Source organism: Notothenia coriiceps, unplaced genomic scaffold (genome assembly GCF_000735185.1).
Source record: "Notothenia coriiceps isolate Sejong01 unplaced genomic scaffold, NC01 NC01_scaffold00000339, whole genome shotgun sequence".
NCBI lineage: Eukaryota > Metazoa > Chordata > Actinopteri > Perciformes > Nototheniidae > Notothenia > Notothenia coriiceps.
The window spans coordinates 13,626,277-13,644,396 of record NW_011333040.1 but is presented as its reverse complement, the minus strand read 5'-3'; the positions used below and the strand labels follow the sequence as shown (position 1 = coordinate 13,644,396).

Sequence of the window (18,120 nt, the reverse complement as noted above, 5' to 3'; positions counted from 1 at the left end):
CTTCATATTAACTTCCAGTGTTTGGAGATGACACATATCCCGGATGTCTTAGAAATTGAGAGACCCTAATAGGTCAGAGTTTTGTAGCGGATACGGTCGTACGATTCTCCGCACGTTTGTGTCGTCCTAAACAAGCGGAGTCGGAAGCATTTAATCTTAAAGGGATTGAAAAGGGGAATTCGAAGGATTAGCCTAGAGCTTAGCCTTCGGGCTTGCAGTCGCAGCAACCCTACCCTCCTACCCCGCCAGCCTCATCATCGTCGTTCTCATGTAAAGATGTTCCCATATTGCAGACGCAGCGAATGTACCGGAAATTGTTAATGTGTAACTCGGCTTACTTTCCGTCCAACAACGAAATTCGCTTGATGTAAAGTGCCCGCTTATTTAATCTGTGAAAGGAGTAAAGATAATTTCACAATAGTGCACCCTATTATCGAACTTTCGGGTGTCGCCGGAGAGGACTCGATGAGGGACAAGGACGCCGAATGGTCTCAGGAGGCTCTTCCCACCGTACAATGGTACTAGTTTTGAAGGTCGTATGAGACTTACATTAGAGACTGCAATAAAGGAAATAAATTCCGCACGGTCGTCGTTACGTATTTGATTTAAAACTGAAAATTTTGGTAAGGATGGACACGGAATTATTGACATTCTGTCGATGTCAGAGTGTCATTACAGTGACATAATAACCTTAGTTACGGTACAGCGTAAACAGCCATTTGGTTGTTAGTCCGCCACTTTCGTATTCAATGCCAATACATTCCAATTCACTCAGAGTCGCAGTGCTCTGCTGCATTTTGCAGACAGACCTCTAGTTTTCTGTGTCTATTCGATTGTGAGTTGTATCCGAAACGTTTTCAGCCTATTAATTAGAGTTATACAGCGACGTCGGATTATTTCGATCGATATTCCTATTCTCGTGGACATATTGTCTTGATAAAGTGGTCTCGAAGAGAAATGTGGATGAGAACGTAATAAAACGGGCGCATTACGAAGACAACAAGTCGTTAGGATGTATATATCTAAGCGTTAAACGACAACGACTATTAACGATATTTTTTTGACCAAAGCTATCGGTTTTTACTACCAACACAACAGTCTAGTGAGATACAACAACCTCATAAGCCAACCTAACACGCAGATGCGGACACAGCACGAGACGGGGCTGCCCAGAAGAAAGCTAAAGCCCAAGACACCTAAAATTTTCATCGAATGTAGGTCACGGCACGGTAGAAGGCGATTGACGAGGTCACAGGTCGACCAGAACTATACCTAATAGACGAGTACTCAGGCACGAAGAGTAATCTTAATGATGAGATTCAAGAGCGACGGGGACAGGGGGATGCGGACCGATAAGTGCAAGCATGACGGGGACTTCCGGACGGATTCCAAGTGAGCCTCGCAGTCCTCAGCGGTCGAGAGACCCCATAGACAAAAAAGGAAGATTTTGCTGCTTTTTTTACATCTAGACCACATAAGACCAGGTCCTGATCTAAAACCACTATACCTAGGCTCATCAAATCTGGACATCTGGAAATCTCCTCCCCCTCCCCCTCCACAGCAACTCTATATCCACCAGTTAAAGGAAATACAACTAATGTGTTGTTATATTAGCTGTACAATTTACCACATATGGTGTTCTTAGTTTCCATACCTCCTGTGTTTTACGAGCGACTTATCAAGTCTTGGCAAACGGCATAAAACACGATTAAACATGTATTAAACATATATAAAACCATGCTCGTATCTACAACCTATAGAAATGCAAAACGGCGTCAGTTTAGACGTAATTCTGTCCTCCTGTTTACCGCATAATTTATGAGAAAACATTTCATAACATTAACACAACATATTCGAGGTGGTTTTAAATAACATATCCGTATTTATTTATTTCTCCCAGTTATGTTTTTGTGTGCACTGAGGAGTCTCAAACAGGCGTTTGTTAAATCATTATAAGATTGGCTTTAATCAATGTTTGAAAGTGAATTCTTCATATATGATAAATGAGAGGTAACATTTTATTTATGGTATTATTTCCACATATTTCTCTCCATTCTTCCTTCTGCCAACGGTGTCGCAGTTTCTCGTCTCTCCCGTTTTTGTGTTTAGTGCGTGCGTACGCATGGGTTAGAGTTTGCGTGGAGGACCGCACGTTTTCCCGTCAAGTTAGTATTTTTTAAATCGCAAACATTGCGTAGAAACTGCTGGACGCCATTTTTTGAGCGTATATATCCTTTTATAAATGAGGCCCCTGGTCTTATGTGGTCTAGATGTAAAAAAAGCAGCAAAATGTGTATTTTCACAAATTTAAGGTTTCACAAATCTCAAACTGTGTTATAAAGAATTTTTAGACTCTCTGGGATAATCCAGTCCAAATAAATCGGCTATGCAGCCGCGATTTAAGAGGTTCAAACCTATGGTTCAAACACGGAGGATTGTTCGCTCAGCGCTGTAAATTAAATGTCCCTTAACCCTTAACTGCCGAATCGGATGCTCTGAATCGGAAGCCAACTTTAGCGTCGTCCCCCTCCACTCCTTTTTTCACATTTACACCAAAAACGTCTGAAGTTGAAAATAAAATGTAACTTGTTCCAATGAATCCCTGATTCATCTAAACAGCATGTCTTTCCCACATCTACACTTAAAATGAAAATGATTCATGTGACCATTTGTAGTCATCTCCTGGAAGCATTACTTCCCAGCACAGCGCTAGCTAAAACCTTGCATCAACTCAAACCACATGACAGTGATTATCCAAGGCATGGTTTCGATTCGATTTTTTAACTGGTTGCTATATATTTAAGTATGGCCAAAAAGGATGAAACAAAACCACATTATGCTGATTTGCAGATGCCCGGTCAACTTGACAGCTTGAAGCCCAGAAAGAGGAAGAGCAGCTCCAGAAAGGTTTGTGTTAACATGTATTGTATCAGCAAGAGCAGACTCTATAAAGAACAGATACAGACAGCAGTTATCTTTATATTGCTTTCTTCAAACTACTTGGAAATGGACCATGTTTGACAAACTGAACAATTGCGCAGGGCTGCACGATTTAGAAAAAAGTACCTTATTGAGATTATATTATTGACTGATATTGCAATTGGAGGGAATGTTCATTGTTGAATGAAATTATAAAATATATTATGATATGATACAATATTATTATTGAGTATCTGTATTCTGTACTAACCTAATTTGTTTTGGTAAGTCTGTATAATACCATGTGTAGGCCTCGATATCTCTGCAGCTCTACCATTCTACATTTAAAATTGTATTTTAACACATTTACCCTTTTATATTGCACTATTCCATATTGCGGTTTTGATAACATTTCAATTAATTGTGCAGCCCTTGTCTTCCGTCCTTATGGGTGTTGAATATAGTATATTATAGTAAGAAAATGATATTAATCATAGTCAAATGTAACATAATCCTAACCCAAATCCTTTACTTGTATATTACAGGCTTCTACTACAAGGAGGAAATGTATAAAAAGTCCAAACATGCAGCCGGCAGCAGCAGCAGGGAGCAGCTCAGCGGTCGATGGGTACAGCAAAGCAGACGGCGCTGTGGAGAGACTCTCTGCCATCATCTGTGAGTGCCAGCAGTCAGCGGGCACGAGGAGATGCTCTGCTTCCCCAGAGCTGGAGGGACAGGAGGGCAAAGAAAACGAAGTGAGGACGGGGCAGGAAGTGGACAGCTGCACAGTGACCTGCGTCTGGGACAAACACGAGACCGAGGACATGGATTGTGAGGAAAGCAGCAAAAACATTTTCCCAGATGACGACAGTAATCAGATTCTGCCCGTGGAGCAGTTCTTTGGAAATCTGGATGCTGTACAGGTGAGGCGATGTCTGTGGCTCAGGTTGGATTATGTTGCCTGATAAATGTTGTTGTTGTAGGGGAATTTTTGCAACATTGATCTGCATTTAGGAGTGGCTGTCTTGAAAAAAGCGCAGACTAAACATAGATAAAGTATCACCCACATGTGCTGTCAACAAAATGTTAAATCAAAATCAGATATCCTTTCACAGTGGGGAATTAAATAATGAGGCAGCACACGTTCATAATCAAGTGCCCATCATTTGAAGTGCCCATTTCAGACTTTTTCCAGCGATAGTTTCTCAATTGTCTCTTTGTTCTTCTTATTCATGTAAAAAGACAATATAAGAGAGGTCAAATCCAGATACCCCAAATGTTTTTAATCATCGAAATCGGAGGAATTAAGAAAACAAGGTGAATCCCAGCAAACAATTGGTACCAACAAAAGAAGAACAAGCTGGCATATGGACAAAAACAGCAGGAAATGTATTCATATATAGTGTAGCTCCCAGTGTGAGGCCCATCGTGTAGCAGCCATAAATGCGTTGCAGTAACAGGAAAGCGTATTGTAAATATTGAGCGTCTCTCCACTTCCTCATTCATCAACTCATGCTCAAAATACTGCCTATTACAGAATGCGTCACCATTGCTGAAATCTTTGCTCATCATTAACAGCACTAATGCTAATATTATTTGAAAATAATAATACAATTATGTATAAAACATTTTTACTTTCATTGTACATTTTATATTTTTACTTAACTTATGTTTATATAATATTTATTATTTATTTGTATTATTGTCATATTTCACATATTTGATTTGAATCCAAAATGGAGAAACTGTCCCAAAACCAAATGCTGAAATCTGATTCAGCTGTATCAGTCACCATAAAAAAGTAATTTTGATACAACAAAAAAATATCAATAATATATTTAAAAACATGCAACATGGAGGCTCAATATACAGGCCATGATAAAAAAAATAAAAAAACATAATACATAGCTACAAGATGGCAACAGGTACAGCAGACTATATAGGACAGTATAGTGCAATTATTTATTTTCTAGTTAGAAATTCCTCTAATCAAAAGGCATACTTAAACTGTAAAGCTCCCATAACCTGAATCAGTTGTTAAGTAACTGACATTGATTAAAAAGTAATGTCATATCTTTTTTTTCCTTTTATTATACAGGATTTCCCTCAGAGACCGTCAGCGTCCTCTGCCCCTGGTCAACATGACAACGCAGGGAGACGGAGACGCCATTACTACGCACCCGAGAACAGCGATGAAGAGGAGGCTGGCGTGATCAGTGCACCGCGAGGGGACACAGGGGACACAGGGGACACTTAACGAAGAGTAACGGAACTGATGTCTCAAAGTGAGGCCTGAGGGACTCAAAAGGCTCGGCACTTACTCAAAAGCAGCTCTTTCAATTAGTGAAACGCTGTCTCACAGGAGGCAGGAATTTGCTGTAGCTTGATCTGCTGTTAGCCTACCATTGATTACGAATTGTCCTTATATGTGAGTTTGCTTTTAAGTTACTTCCCGTACCCGCCATGCGCTGAAGAGATTCGTCACAACATAAAAACTTGAGCACTTCGCCAACAGCTTAAAAGACAGTTCTTGGTCATTAACAATTGTTGACTTGACAAACCGTCCAAACGCACAAAAATGCTAAATTGTTTTCAAACTTGTTCCCAAATATCTTGTGAGTTCATTTGATACTGTTAAAACAAAGCTGCAGGACAGGGATTATAACTGTGGACAACATTTACAGCCGGCCGGCCCAGCACTTTATTTACAAATTATTACATACTGCTTCATATTGTCAGTGAGATTAGCCGTGAGAGATGCCAAACAGTACTTCATTTAAAGGTCAAAGTGTAGATTTGTAGGAAAAGTCGTGCAAATCTACACGTTTTGGAAGGATACATGCGCCAAAGAGCTGTTTCATAGCGAGAGCTTTTAATATCACAGAGACATGGTTTAGATGTCATTGTTCACCAAGTGTCTAATGTGTCATCATCTATGTGTGCCCAGTTTGGGCTTTTTGGCAGCTGCTTCATACAACACATCTGTAAAATAACAAATGTAAATGATATCAATGCAGCTAAATATTTTCCCTAAGGAGGATCACATTTGCAAACATGGCAGAATTCTACACAAAAATGCATTGTAAAAAAACAGAGTTTTATCAGAAATGTTTTTAGTCCGTTTAAACGGAGGATATGTTAAACCTGACTTTAAAAATGTAATCTAGTTTTTGAGGGTGCCAGTACTTGCACTCCTCACTCTTATGCCACTTACTGCCTGAGTGATAATCCATGCATTTTACATCACAGTGCCAACACAGAGAACATAATAAATGTTTTTCATGATTTAAAAATAAGCGTGTAATTATTTTGTCTGACAAATGACTGCCAGTCTTATCAGTGTGATACTTTACACCCTCAAAGTTCATAAAAAATGAAAACGCGTAAAAGATAAGAGTAAAAATGTTCACACCAAGCGCCTCTTCTTCTCTTTCACATTCTGTTTTGCTTTGTTTGTGTCAGTGGCTTTTCTAAAGATCTTCTTGGCGTCACATAGCAGGTTGTGCGCTCCTTTCTTATGGCACACGATGTGCACCAGCTTCAGGTTCTCCCTGGTGAACAGCAGGCCGTAGAAGTAGTTCAGGTTGATGTCGGAGCTCTTGTGATTCTGAAGAGCTTCCAGCAGGGCGGGAATGATCGTCCTCTTCTTTTCAATCCTGTACAAAAGACAAAAAAAAGTATAAATATTTGGCCGTAAAGTGGTGCGGCGACGACATATAGGTATATACAGGACTGTCTCAGAAAATTAGAATATTGTGATAAAGTTCTTTATTTTCTGTAATGCAATTAAAAAAAACAAAAATGTCATACATTCTGGATTCATTACAAATCAACTGAAATATTGCAAGCCTTTTATTATTTTAATATTGCTGATTATGGCATACAGCTTAAGAAAACTCAAAAATCCTATCTCAAAAAATTAGAATAGTTCCTCAGACCAAGTAAAAAAAAAAGATTTATAACAGCAAAACACAATCAAACATTTGAAAATGTCCATTAATGCACTCAGTACTTGGTTGGGAATCTTTTTGCACGGATTACTGCATCAATGCGGCGTGGCATGGAGGCAATCAGCCTGTGGCATTGCTGAGGTGTTATGGATGCNCACCGGTGATCGCACGACGTGAAAAAGCATGTGTTACACGGGTTGACAAGACCGATGGGTACGTAATTCAGTCCACGAGCCGCGTCAGCCAGCCGGTTATTATAGCGAGCGGAGACAAAAAAGTAAATTTTGTCGGGAATTATAGGAAATCGCGTCGGATCTGATCGTGGTCATTACGAATTGTTGTATGATTATGTGCACTTCCAGAGAGAGTCAGTCCCCGGACTGGATCACCGTCGCACCTTCCCAATCAAGAACGGCGTTTACGCCTGCCGCCGGTCCTCGCCTCCGACAGATCGTAGTCGACTGGACTCCAGCTTCAGTCCACTGTCTTTGAAGCTCCCCCAAATTCTGGAAGCGACTCTTCTTCACAATGCTGTTAAGGCTGCGGTCATCTCTCTTGGTTGTGCAGCGTTTCCTGCCACATTTCCCCCTTCCAACAGACTTTTTGTGGATGTGCTTTGAAACTGCACTCTGTGAACAGCTTGCTCTTTGAGAAATTTCTTTTTGTGTCTTACCCTCCTGATGGAGGGTGTCAATGACGGTCCTCTGGACAGCAGTCAGATCAGCAGTCTTCCCCATACTTGTGATTTAGTTTACTGAACCAAGCTGAGTGTTTTTCAAGGCTCAGGAAACCCTTGCAGGTGTTTCGAGTTAATTAGACGATTCAAGTGATTCGTTGAACACCCTACTAGTATACTTTTTCATGATATTCTAATATTTAGAGATAGGATATTTGAGTTTTCTTAAGCTGTATGCCATAATCAGCAATATTAAAATAATAAAAGGCTTGCAATATTTCAGTTGATTTGTAATGAATCCAGAATGTATGACATTTTTGTTTTTTTTAATTGCATTACAGAAAATAAAGAACTTTATCACAATATTCTAATTTTCTGAGACAGTCCTGTATATATGTAGGGCAACACAAAAGTTAGTATCGCCTAAAAGCTAATGGAAATTTCTCCATTGGATATCAGAAAACACAGTATAATCCATGTTTGCCATTTTAACACCACTTTTACAATAGTTGACATGCAAATTAAATCTTTGGAAACCTAACTTCTGGCTATTACATAACTACATCAGGGTCACATGAGACTGATAAATGTAATGTCCTAGAACTAGAACGAAGAATTTTCTAACCTTGTGGTTTCGACATACATGTTTTAGACATTTCAGGCCTCTTTTATTCACTGCACACAACAGTAAAACATTTTTTTCTGCTAGAGTCCAACCTGTGGTCCAGGTTCCATGTGCTGAACACTATCCTGCTCTCTCTGCTGCCGTACGGGTTGATGGAGTGGAGAGACTGGCACACTTTCTGCTCATATGATCCCTGAAAAAGCAAAAGTGAAGAAGCAGATTCAGTGCTTTCAAATGTTTTTGTTAGTTTTGTAAAAAATTTATAGAAATGAATCATATCCCTCTAATACCTGGCAGGTGAACCATCCTTCTCGAGTACAGAGCCGCTCCTTCTCGGTCCTGTCGAAGTAGCAGCTGTTGTTCTTTGCCGTCTTCAACATTTCGGACAGACTTTTGGACGTTTTCAGAAACTCTTCCCTGACTTTAGCCTTCTGTATTGTTTTGGTGGCCCCATGCACCTGAGTCACAGAACATCTATTTTGGATATTTCTATGCCATATGCCTTAAGAGCCATTAAAAGACTTAATAGAGTCTTTACCTCCTTCATGTAGCCTCGTATCCTGCCCTCACAGTTGAACTTCATGTAGGCCGACTTCGTCTTGAATCGAGCATCAACACCTGAAATGAAACCCCACATGAACACTTCTGCAAAAAAAGTCTCCAACTATCGCTGGTGTGCTCTCAAAATAGCAACAGCTAATAATAATGGTCCCCTAAATACTTCGGATCATCGAAACTTTTGCTTACATTTTTTTTTTACTATGAGGCAATGCAAGATAATGTTTTCTTCAAGGATTCAACGTATCAATCAAGTCATGTATTATTTTGTGGGTGAGGTATTCCTTCAAAATGAGAAAGAGCATCTTCTTATAACATTTTTTATTTCTTTTTGTAATAGTGGCAGACGTATGTAACCCATGAAGCCAGTCGCTCATGTATGTCTCCAGACTTTGTACCTTTGAACCATTCTTCATGCTCCTCCCTGCTTTCCAGCTCAGATCTGTCCTCCAGGTTGAGCAGCAGGTCGGTCAGGATTTTACGTCTTTGAGGAGACTTCTCATCAAACAGGAGCCCTTTGGCTGCTTCAATGAGGCCATCGGCATATCGGTCTGTCTTCAGTAACTGACCAATGTCACACACAACTGGAATTGAAACCACACGGGTCAGATAGCAGATACTGTTTAGAGTTGAAGCATTTATCTGGATTGTGGGTCATTCCAGAATTGGAGGACATTTCATGTCCCCCATATAATAAATCTAATAATCCATGTCCCAAAATTTAAAACATGCACTTGTTGTTGTTAAATATACTTGTCTTGAGACAAGATGCATATAAAGTTGTTGAAAAAGTGGTTTCAAAATATTATTTAAAATATCAAATAGCTCTCGAACACCCCCTAAAATGGCCCTTTTCTCTTGTCCCAGCTTCCTGGTGACCAACTTGCATGTAAAATATAACATTTAAAATAGGGTTTTTATTGACTTCTTTTGGTATTATTCTATTGATTGTCTCTTGTAATGGTAAAATCAATTTGTTAAATCATAAACACATTTTAAATAACAGTAATTTTGCACAGAAGGTTGTCCCTCAACATGCGCGCAACCCTGTTACCGAAACCTTTTTAGCTTGGCAGAAGAAGTGAACAAACTGTTTGTCACATGACACAGTGGAAAGGACATCAGCAAGCCATGTGCTAGTGCCATGGGTAGACCAAAACTAGTCCTCTCTTTTATTTGTAATATATTTCCAATCTTGTCACTCTTGAAGGAGTGTGGCATTCATACAAACGCAACCTTGTTACTCACATTATTATACACAAATTACTTTCAAATGTATGACCCTAAAGGTGATCCCCCTACCTCCGCTCCACGTCTGATCTCTGCAGAGGAGAACAAGTTCGGTGTGGTCCGGCAGAGTTTGGAAGAATTCCTCCGTCACTGTTGTCCCATCAGAATACAAACAGACATGTGCACCAGAAGATGGCAACTGGAAATGTATAAAAAGGGGGAAAAAATACAATTTCTTTTTTAGATTTAAGTGAAATGTAAGACGATGGTAGGATTTGTTTTCCCTTTTTTCCCCACAAGAGGTTAAAGTCAAGTTAGTTAAAAATAATAACCAAAGTGGTGTACAGACCAGAGCAAATAAAACAGGAATTAATTTCAGTTTTGTCTGTTAACAGTTTGTTTCCATTATTCAAAAGGGTTTCACTGGTGAAACTGTGACACCCATCTCTGGAGGAAAACAGTGAAAGACTCTGGTGACAGAACAAGATGATCTGCATTTTTGTCTTTCTATTTCCCATGGTTCTCTTTAGACTAGATTGATAACAGTTGATTATATTTCAGTAGATGTTGTTCACAGAGCTATCAATGACACACAGTGATTAAATAGATATCTACGTTGCAGGAGGGCAGGCAGTGTCAGCTTGTCTGGAATGAAGATAACTATTAAGGCTATTATCTGTGTAAAACACATTTCATATCAAACATTTAATTTGAAAGTAATATCATATTTGGAAATTGTCTTTACTATGGAATGTCTACTGCTGTGTCATTTTTGCACTTGAATTACATGTAATTACACTTGTTTATGCACTGTAAATAGCTTTCTAACCAGTTGCTAGCTACCTCTCTCTCTTGCCTGTTTATTTGTTCCTGTGATGCCTAATCTGTGTGTGGATACAGTTGTGTCTAATATTATTTAGATAAACATATCGGGAACATGTTGTCTGCATGTAATGTGAAACGATTCACCATATCTTCTTCAAGGCGAAGATGACCCTGGTTTGCACTAAACCCGCCCCTATCATGACAGGAAGTTAACCAACAATCTTAAATAACGTGCACAGACAATGCAATTATATTCCCAGCGACCTCAACCAGACATATAGCTGCTTAAACACTTAATTATAACACTTTTATGTTTACTTTTCTTTTTTACCCATATCCTCCTCGCTGAAAATAAAACTCAACTGGTGGTAGAGCTGTTAAAAACAAACCAGAATAAAACGCACGCGCTCACCTGTAATAACTTGCAGCCTTTTTTAAGCAACTCTTTCACATCTTTTGCTGCAACTCCGTACTTTTTATTTTCATTGCGACTCCTAATTTTAACGGGTTTGTTTTTCCCGAAGAGTCCAAACATTGCACTGCTGTTTTCAGTTTGTAACGACCGCTTCCTTCTTCTTCCTCGCGAAGCTGACTACCCTGCGCGTGGTGTGCTGCCGCCCTCTAATGTTGCCATAGTGTATTGATGGAGGAAATGTTAACCCAACAGTTACTGTACATTTTCTGAGGTACAATACTTGAGTAAATGCAAGCTGGTAAGATTACTGTTGCATGTGAAAGCAACATAGGCAATATGTTTCATGTTCATGTTCAAAATATCAAGAATATATTAATGAAGTTGAACTCTTCACATTTGCTTCCCCTTCCAGCTAGGGACATCTGATATCGTTATCAGCGTTGTAGCGTTACAAATGCATGCAAACAAGTACTTCTGCAGTCTTGTCAGCCACCATTGCCCTACAATTCGTGTACTCCAGGCAGCAATCCAGCACAGAAATCCAGCACAGAAAAATGCCCCTCACCAAACAATGAGAAAACTGGTGCCATCTTACTGATGCCCTCAATCTTTTCAATCTTGACCTCTTGAGGGCTTTTCCTCTATTTTGAGCATGTACATACATAGAAGCATCATCTGTTCCTATAACAGAGATAAACTCAGCTGCAGGAATACAGTTTTATCAAAGTATTTATCCACTGACGCAGACACGCACAATGCAAATGAATCATTAGTGAACATTGTACTATGATCTACACATAATGTTGCCAAACTTTGCTAAGCCATTTTTGTTGGCTATCATTCACATTCACATACATGTAGGTTGTATTACACTTAGCAAAACAATGGGCCACACACAAAACCTTTATACTGTAATTGGCTAACTTTTGTCATTTCAATGCTGCTACATCTACTACGAATAATATTGTAAGCATTTTTTCAAGTTTAAAAAAAAGAGTAAGTGCATAATTTGCGTTATTTGATTTATAAAAACTAAGTTAAATCTAAATAGCACTGGTGGTGGACTGTATGTATGGCATTTAGCAGTGGACATTACCATAGCAACAGATGCAGACCGATGGGACATACCAAATGAAAGGTTAAGGATTAGAGTCGAGGACGGCCAAATACTTTTTAGACGTTACGTTTCGGTGTTACACGCCTCGGTGCATAAGAACGTTTCTCGTATATTCAATAAGCATTTAAAGTATTTTTGCCTTCACTCGCAGATAGTCTTAAATAAGTAAATAACTTTTTCGTCTAACCCTTCTGCTCTGAGTAGTTTAAACCAAATTCAATATGGCGGCAGGGAGTTTGAAAATCTTAGCATGTAGAAAAATAACATTCGCCTTTTTGACGCTACATGTGTTATTTTCCTATTAACTATAGACTATGGTCAACACTGAAGAAACAACCACCATGGCTGCCAGCTGGAACGAAGTGTTTGAAAGAAGCCGGGTGGTTCCTCCGCCCTGCCAGACAGTGCGGCTGGCTGTGGAGAGCCACCTCACCGAGTCCCACGGCTTCCAGCTCAGCCTCAGCCGGCTCACTGCTGCTCACCTCTCGCAGGTGATGGCTCAAAGCTAACGCTAAATGTTCCCTATAGTTTCAGGAGAAGTTATGTTCTTAACAGAAATATAGTGTTTTTTTAAACGAATGTACAGTCTGTGTAGTTTTTAATTTGCCGAACAAAGTCTGACTTTAAGCTGTCATTATTAAGCAGATATATGAAAAAGGCCTATATCATATCTCCCTTTAACGTAGTTAATGGTACGTCACAGCGAATCCGAAGAAAACTAGCAAAACCTCGTCCTAAAAGTTTTATAATTAAAGGTGACCTTGCATTTTTCCAACCGTTTAATAACGTTGACCACACAAAACACCATTGTAAACATGCTATGTATCCTTTTGTAAATTCGGTAGGAGAGATAATACAAAAAAGCACCACTGCAGTTAATCATACTTTGTTTCAAGAACATAAGAAACACATTGAGTGATACGAATGTATGACTGTTTGCCAAGAGTGTAAGCCATCTGAAATCATGCATCAAACACAATTTTAGAATTACCTGTGACTTTTCTAATGTGGGTGTTTACTTTTCTTTTTTACTCATAGGAGAAGTCAGAGGGGGAACAAGATGTGACCTACCAGTTGCGAGTGACCCTTTTTGATAGAAACCATCAGCAATTCTTTGGGAAAACTTGGAAGAGCTCACCCCAGAAGATGAAAACTACCAAAATCTCCTTCAACGAGGTACCTGTACACACAGCTTTGATTGACTTGTATTTAGATCTGTAGGCTCTTCATTAAACCTTTCTCATGTTTTATTGCTATATAGTGGATTGATGATTATATAGAAAAATCTATTCCAATTCAAGCATAAATTACACAAATGAAGCACAAGCATGATTTAAAAAAACCAACACAAGAGCTTCTCCGCTCAAGGCTTTCAATTAGCACTGATGATTGGACTGTGTTCTGCTGTCAGTTGAAATTGATTACCAAAGAGTTTCAATTTCTCACCATTGCATGTTGACAAAGAGCCCATTTTATGTGAAGCAACATTTTATGACTGTTTTAGATTACTTTTTAAGAAAGAAAATGTTCCATACTTTACAAATCTTTACTTTGCTTTGTGTTAGACATAATTAATAAAAGATCAATAAGTAAATATATAAATGAAAATTGGTAAGTTGGCAACTTGGCATTATAGGTAAATCAACTGTATTTAAATAGCACATTTCTAGTCTTTTGTGACTACTCAAAGTGCATTTCAGACTAATTCACCCATTCACACACATATCCATTCAGAGCCAGAGGCTGCAATACAAGGTACTCAAACACTGTTGGTCATGCCATTGGGAGAAATGTTGGTTTCAGAACCCTTTCAGAACCCTGTTTAAGGATACTTCAACATGTTTGTCAAAAGTCCTGCTCAGTATTTCTTCAATTTCCTCACATATCTTTAAAGTTTAAACATATAGTTAAGTTATCAAGACTGTTTGTTTCTGAGTTGCGGGACTCCAACAATCAAAGTGAAAGCTTTGTGTAAAACAGATGTGTTAGTAGTATTACTGCACTATTAGTATTACTGTACAAGTACTATAGTGGAAGTTAATGAAAACATTGGAGTGAATGAACTGTGAATGCTAGCAGACTTGCATTGTGGAAGCTTTTTTTGGTGTATTTAGCTATTTTAACTCAGTTTCACTCTCCCGCCGAACAGATGTGAACAAAAAGATTTGATAGATTAGCAATCAGCATGTCCCAGGTACAATAATTCAGCATCTAATGGTTTCCAAAGCAGTAATTCTGACTTATTTTAGGCGCTCACAGATGCTGCCTCATTAGTCGTCTGCTCATCCACACAAGTGAACAAACACTGCTGTCAGCTCAACGCCATTATAGGTTTAACATTCACCATCGACAGGTTCAGCAGCCCCGCTAAGATCCAGCGCCAGTTTGTTAACAGCAAATACATAAAACCTGTGAGAAGCCCAGTGAATTTTAAATAGACCATTTTACTTAACTACATACATCCATCAGCCTCAACATCACTGCTGAGTTGTGTAGAGACTTTCACCATAGGGTTACTTTTGTCCGTTTTCCAAGACACATTTTTTTTGTATCATTGAGTCTTGAGTATCACACTGGCTGCAGTTTCTTTGTAGGTCTTCTGTGTACTGCCAGCGGAATACGTCAGTAATAGGCTCCACATATCAACACATTTATACAATGACAGTAATTATTCTTCCGTATTTAATTCTAAATTCAGTTGTATCTTATTTTATCCAACATATACATTATTTACTTATTCTTGCATTTGACTTGAATCATTGAATCAATTGCCAACTTTTATTGCACAATTTTACTTTCTTATTCCCTTTTCTTTTTCTCTTAAGTATATCATATACTACGCTGCTAGCCTAGTACTTAGGATTTTCATTGCCAACAACTAGCATTCTTACAAGACAAAACAAAGCTTTGAATCTTGGAATTTAGAAAGTGCATTTAGCTGGTGTGCTGAGGATTTCTAGAAACAACTTGGAGAAAGTTTCTTCTCAGCTGACAACTGAGCCTGAAGCTCAGTTCCTCCTGTGATGTGGCTGTGATTTAAAGTGGACCTATCATGCTATATTTGAATAATATAGTGTAGGACCATACCTATATAAGGCATATTTATACTTTTTATTTTTCAAAATACCAAACAGATCATGCATTTGAGTCATTCCTCATTTCGCTCACTGTCTTTGCATGGGCTGATTCTGTGAGAAGAGCACCATCTACAGGCCTGGCATATGTACTACAGCGTCTCCAGCGCTTTCGAACGGCAATGTCCGTGGCTGTCTCCTCCTGATTGGTGGAGTTGGCCCAATAGCCGTAGCNAAAAGGAAATATAGGCCGTCTAAATACATTGTGATGTTTTTTTGGATGTTGCTTGCATCCGCTTCCCTACTGTAAGAAATCAAATACAGTAAAACAAGGAACAGCTAAGTTGAAGGCTGAAACCAATGTTAGGTATCAATAGAAAACACTGTTCTTTTTTTAAAGTGGAGCTATCATGCTATATTTGAATAATATAGTGTAGGACCATACCTATATAAGGCATATTTATACTTTTTATTTTTCAAAATACCAAACAGATCATGCATTTGAGCCATTCCTCATTTCGCTCACTGTCTTTGCATCATGGGCTGATTCTGTGAGAACAGCACCATCTACAGGCCTGGCATATGTACTACAGCGTCTCCAGCGCTTTCCAACGGCAATGTCCGTGGCTGTCTCCTCCTGATTGGTGGAGTTGGCCCAATAGCCGTAGCGCCACTTCTGTGACGTCATAGAAGTGTTCAAATCTGGATCAGTCTGTATCAGATCCGTTGCAGCCCCTTTTTTAGAGATTTGGGTATGGAGGAAAATAGAGAGGGTTGTGTTTTCTGACACTTGGTGAGTTCCCTGGAACACCGGGGACACATATTCATGTAGAAAAGACGTACAAGAGTGCATTTTGCATGATAGGTCCCCTTTAAGTGAAGAAACTGTCTCTACGTCCATGTTTTTCATTTCACTCACTAGGCAGGGAAATGTCTTTATATTAATTTCACCAATGATTTGTTCCTCAAACTGAACCTGAAACATTGTACCTTGAGCAGAGGAAGTCGTTTCTGCTCCAAAGTTGGATGTTTCTCTCTAAGTGGCCTCCCACATGTTGCATTAAGCTGATGACATTCACCTACAAAGCAGTGATTATGGGAAAAGGTTAGCAGATATTGCATTTCCCGGTCCCTCACCATGATAAGAATGACTCATCACATACAGTCACAATGGAGATGTACAGTAAGGATTGTATTTGCGTCAGCTTGACCGTGAAACACTCACATGCTCCACAGAAGGCGGGCAGAAATAAAGAAAACCTCGCACATGGCAACATAATAATTTCTTCTGAACACCCACACACTTTACTTTCTTCCACTGAGAGCAGACTACCCCAAGAAGTACAGTGAACTTTCAGATATGCAACCCAGAAAGATGGTGCTTTAACATTCTGGGTATGATATCTCTTCAGACCTGACCGTCTAAAAAAAGGCAGTTAAATACTCTGGGCTTCAGAAACCCAATGGCTCTTTGAAGAGGGGAAATCTCCACCTCCTCTTTGAGTGAGGTTAATTAGATCATTGACATTTTGCTTGTGGCACCTGCTGGCATTAAGTGGAAAAACATTATGAAGCTTTGAACCCTTACTTAAGAAAAGCCAGGTCCACTTTTAGCTTAGCGCCCCTTGGGGAAGTGCAGAGCGGATAGAAAAACAACATTTTCACATCTTAATCTGGTAACAATTCCGAACATTTTCAAAGAAATTAGATGAGGCGTAGTTAAGCCAGAACCTTACTATTTATTTGATGGCTTCCACAGGATTGTTGACATCCACCTGGATCCATCTTATTATTTCATTTCATTTCAAACCTTTATTTAGACAGATTGGTCCCTTGAGATCATCGATCTCATTTACAAGGGAGACCTGCATCATTTAGTTCCCACATGAGGAACATAAAACCAGACAAACAAACAAACAAACCAGACGATAATCATATTTACATATTCAACATTTACAATACCCAGAGTGTCAGAAAGCATTTCATTTAGCACGTGCCTAAATTACATTCAGAGAAATAAAATGCTCAATTTCAATTTTTGCCTGTAGACTGTGTCCAAGCAAAGGTGGAGTCTGCGCACGATTATTATTTACAGACCACATGCATTCTCCAGCATTGGACTAACCTACGTTGTAAATGTATACTTATTATCTTTTTAATTTACACACGACATCTATTGCCACGTCTGTCCGTCCTGGAGAGCGATCCTCCTATGGTTTCATCTTCAGGAGGTTTACTTTAGTTTTTTCTCCCATGAACTTTGGGGTCTCTCTTGGAAAGTGTTTTTCTTGGTCGCGATGTGATGGTCCAAGGAAAGAACTTGTCGGTAATCCATATTCTTGTACAAACTGTTAAATCCATTTCTTTGCACAAATAACATCTGCCATTGTATTTGTTACGTATAGTGTCTACGTTATGTATATTTTCCACATCCACGTATAGTATATATTTCTTTGTAATGCTATTTGTATTTCTATTTCTTGAAATATTTTTGGACCGTTTATTTCTTGTGTCTTATGTAGTACATTGCCTTAGTTTTTTATATGCTTTCTGCAACGCAACATATTCACCAATTGGGATCAATAAAAGTAACCTATTTGATCATGTCTGTCAGTGCGGTGTCACTCGGTCTGTCTGTCTGTATGTCGTGGATCAGATGTCAAACAGAAATGTCTTGGTCCTGTCTGTCTGGTGTGTCGTGTCTGGTCGCTGTCTGTATTGTCTGTTTGAT

At 39.1% G+C, this 18,120-nt stretch overlaps 3 protein-coding genes across 5 annotated transcripts in view; 2 read left to right on the top strand and 1 right to left on the bottom strand.

Moving 5' to 3' along the window:
* cunh1orf174 (chromosome unknown C1orf174 homolog) overlaps nt 1–6,212 on the top strand; it is a 12,399-nt gene extending 6,187 nt beyond the window's left edge. For 2 of the 3 annotated variants that reach the window (XM_010772325.1, XM_010772334.1), the window contains exons 2-4: nt 2,851–2,907; nt 3,465–3,842; nt 5,018–6,212. In XM_010772325.1, coding sequence (XP_010770627.1) covers nt 2,851–2,907; nt 3,465–3,842; nt 5,018–5,176 — 594 coding nt within the window. In that variant the 3' untranslated portion in view covers nt 5,177–6,212. The remainder of the gene's footprint in view (nt 1–2,850; nt 2,908–3,464; nt 3,843–5,017) is intronic. The other variant, XM_010772342.1, reaches the window with a different exon arrangement.
* Nucleotides 6,053–11,350, bottom strand: dffb (DNA fragmentation factor, beta polypeptide (caspase-activated DNase)). Its single transcript, XM_010772353.1, has 7 exons — nt 11,196–11,350; nt 10,031–10,157; nt 9,127–9,312; nt 8,709–8,788; nt 8,461–8,628; nt 8,263–8,363; nt 6,053–6,575 (listed from the first exon to the last, which is right to left on the bottom strand). Exons 1-7 carry the CDS (start codon nt 11,316–11,318, stop codon nt 6,326–6,328), a joined length of 1,035 nt encoding a protein of 344 aa, XP_010770655.1. The 5' UTR covers nt 11,319–11,350; the 3' UTR covers nt 6,053–6,325.
* Nucleotides 11,351–12,551: 1,201 nt separating this feature from the next.
* On the top strand, nt 12,552–14,753 carry nphp4 (nephronophthisis 4). Its single transcript, XM_010777838.1, has 3 exons — nt 12,552–12,806; nt 13,354–13,497; nt 14,565–14,753. Exons 1-3 carry the CDS (start codon nt 12,630–12,632, stop codon nt 14,751–14,753), a joined length of 510 nt encoding a protein of 169 aa, XP_010776140.1. The 5' UTR covers nt 12,552–12,629.
* The last annotated feature ends 3,367 nt before the right edge of the window (nt 14,754–18,120 follow it).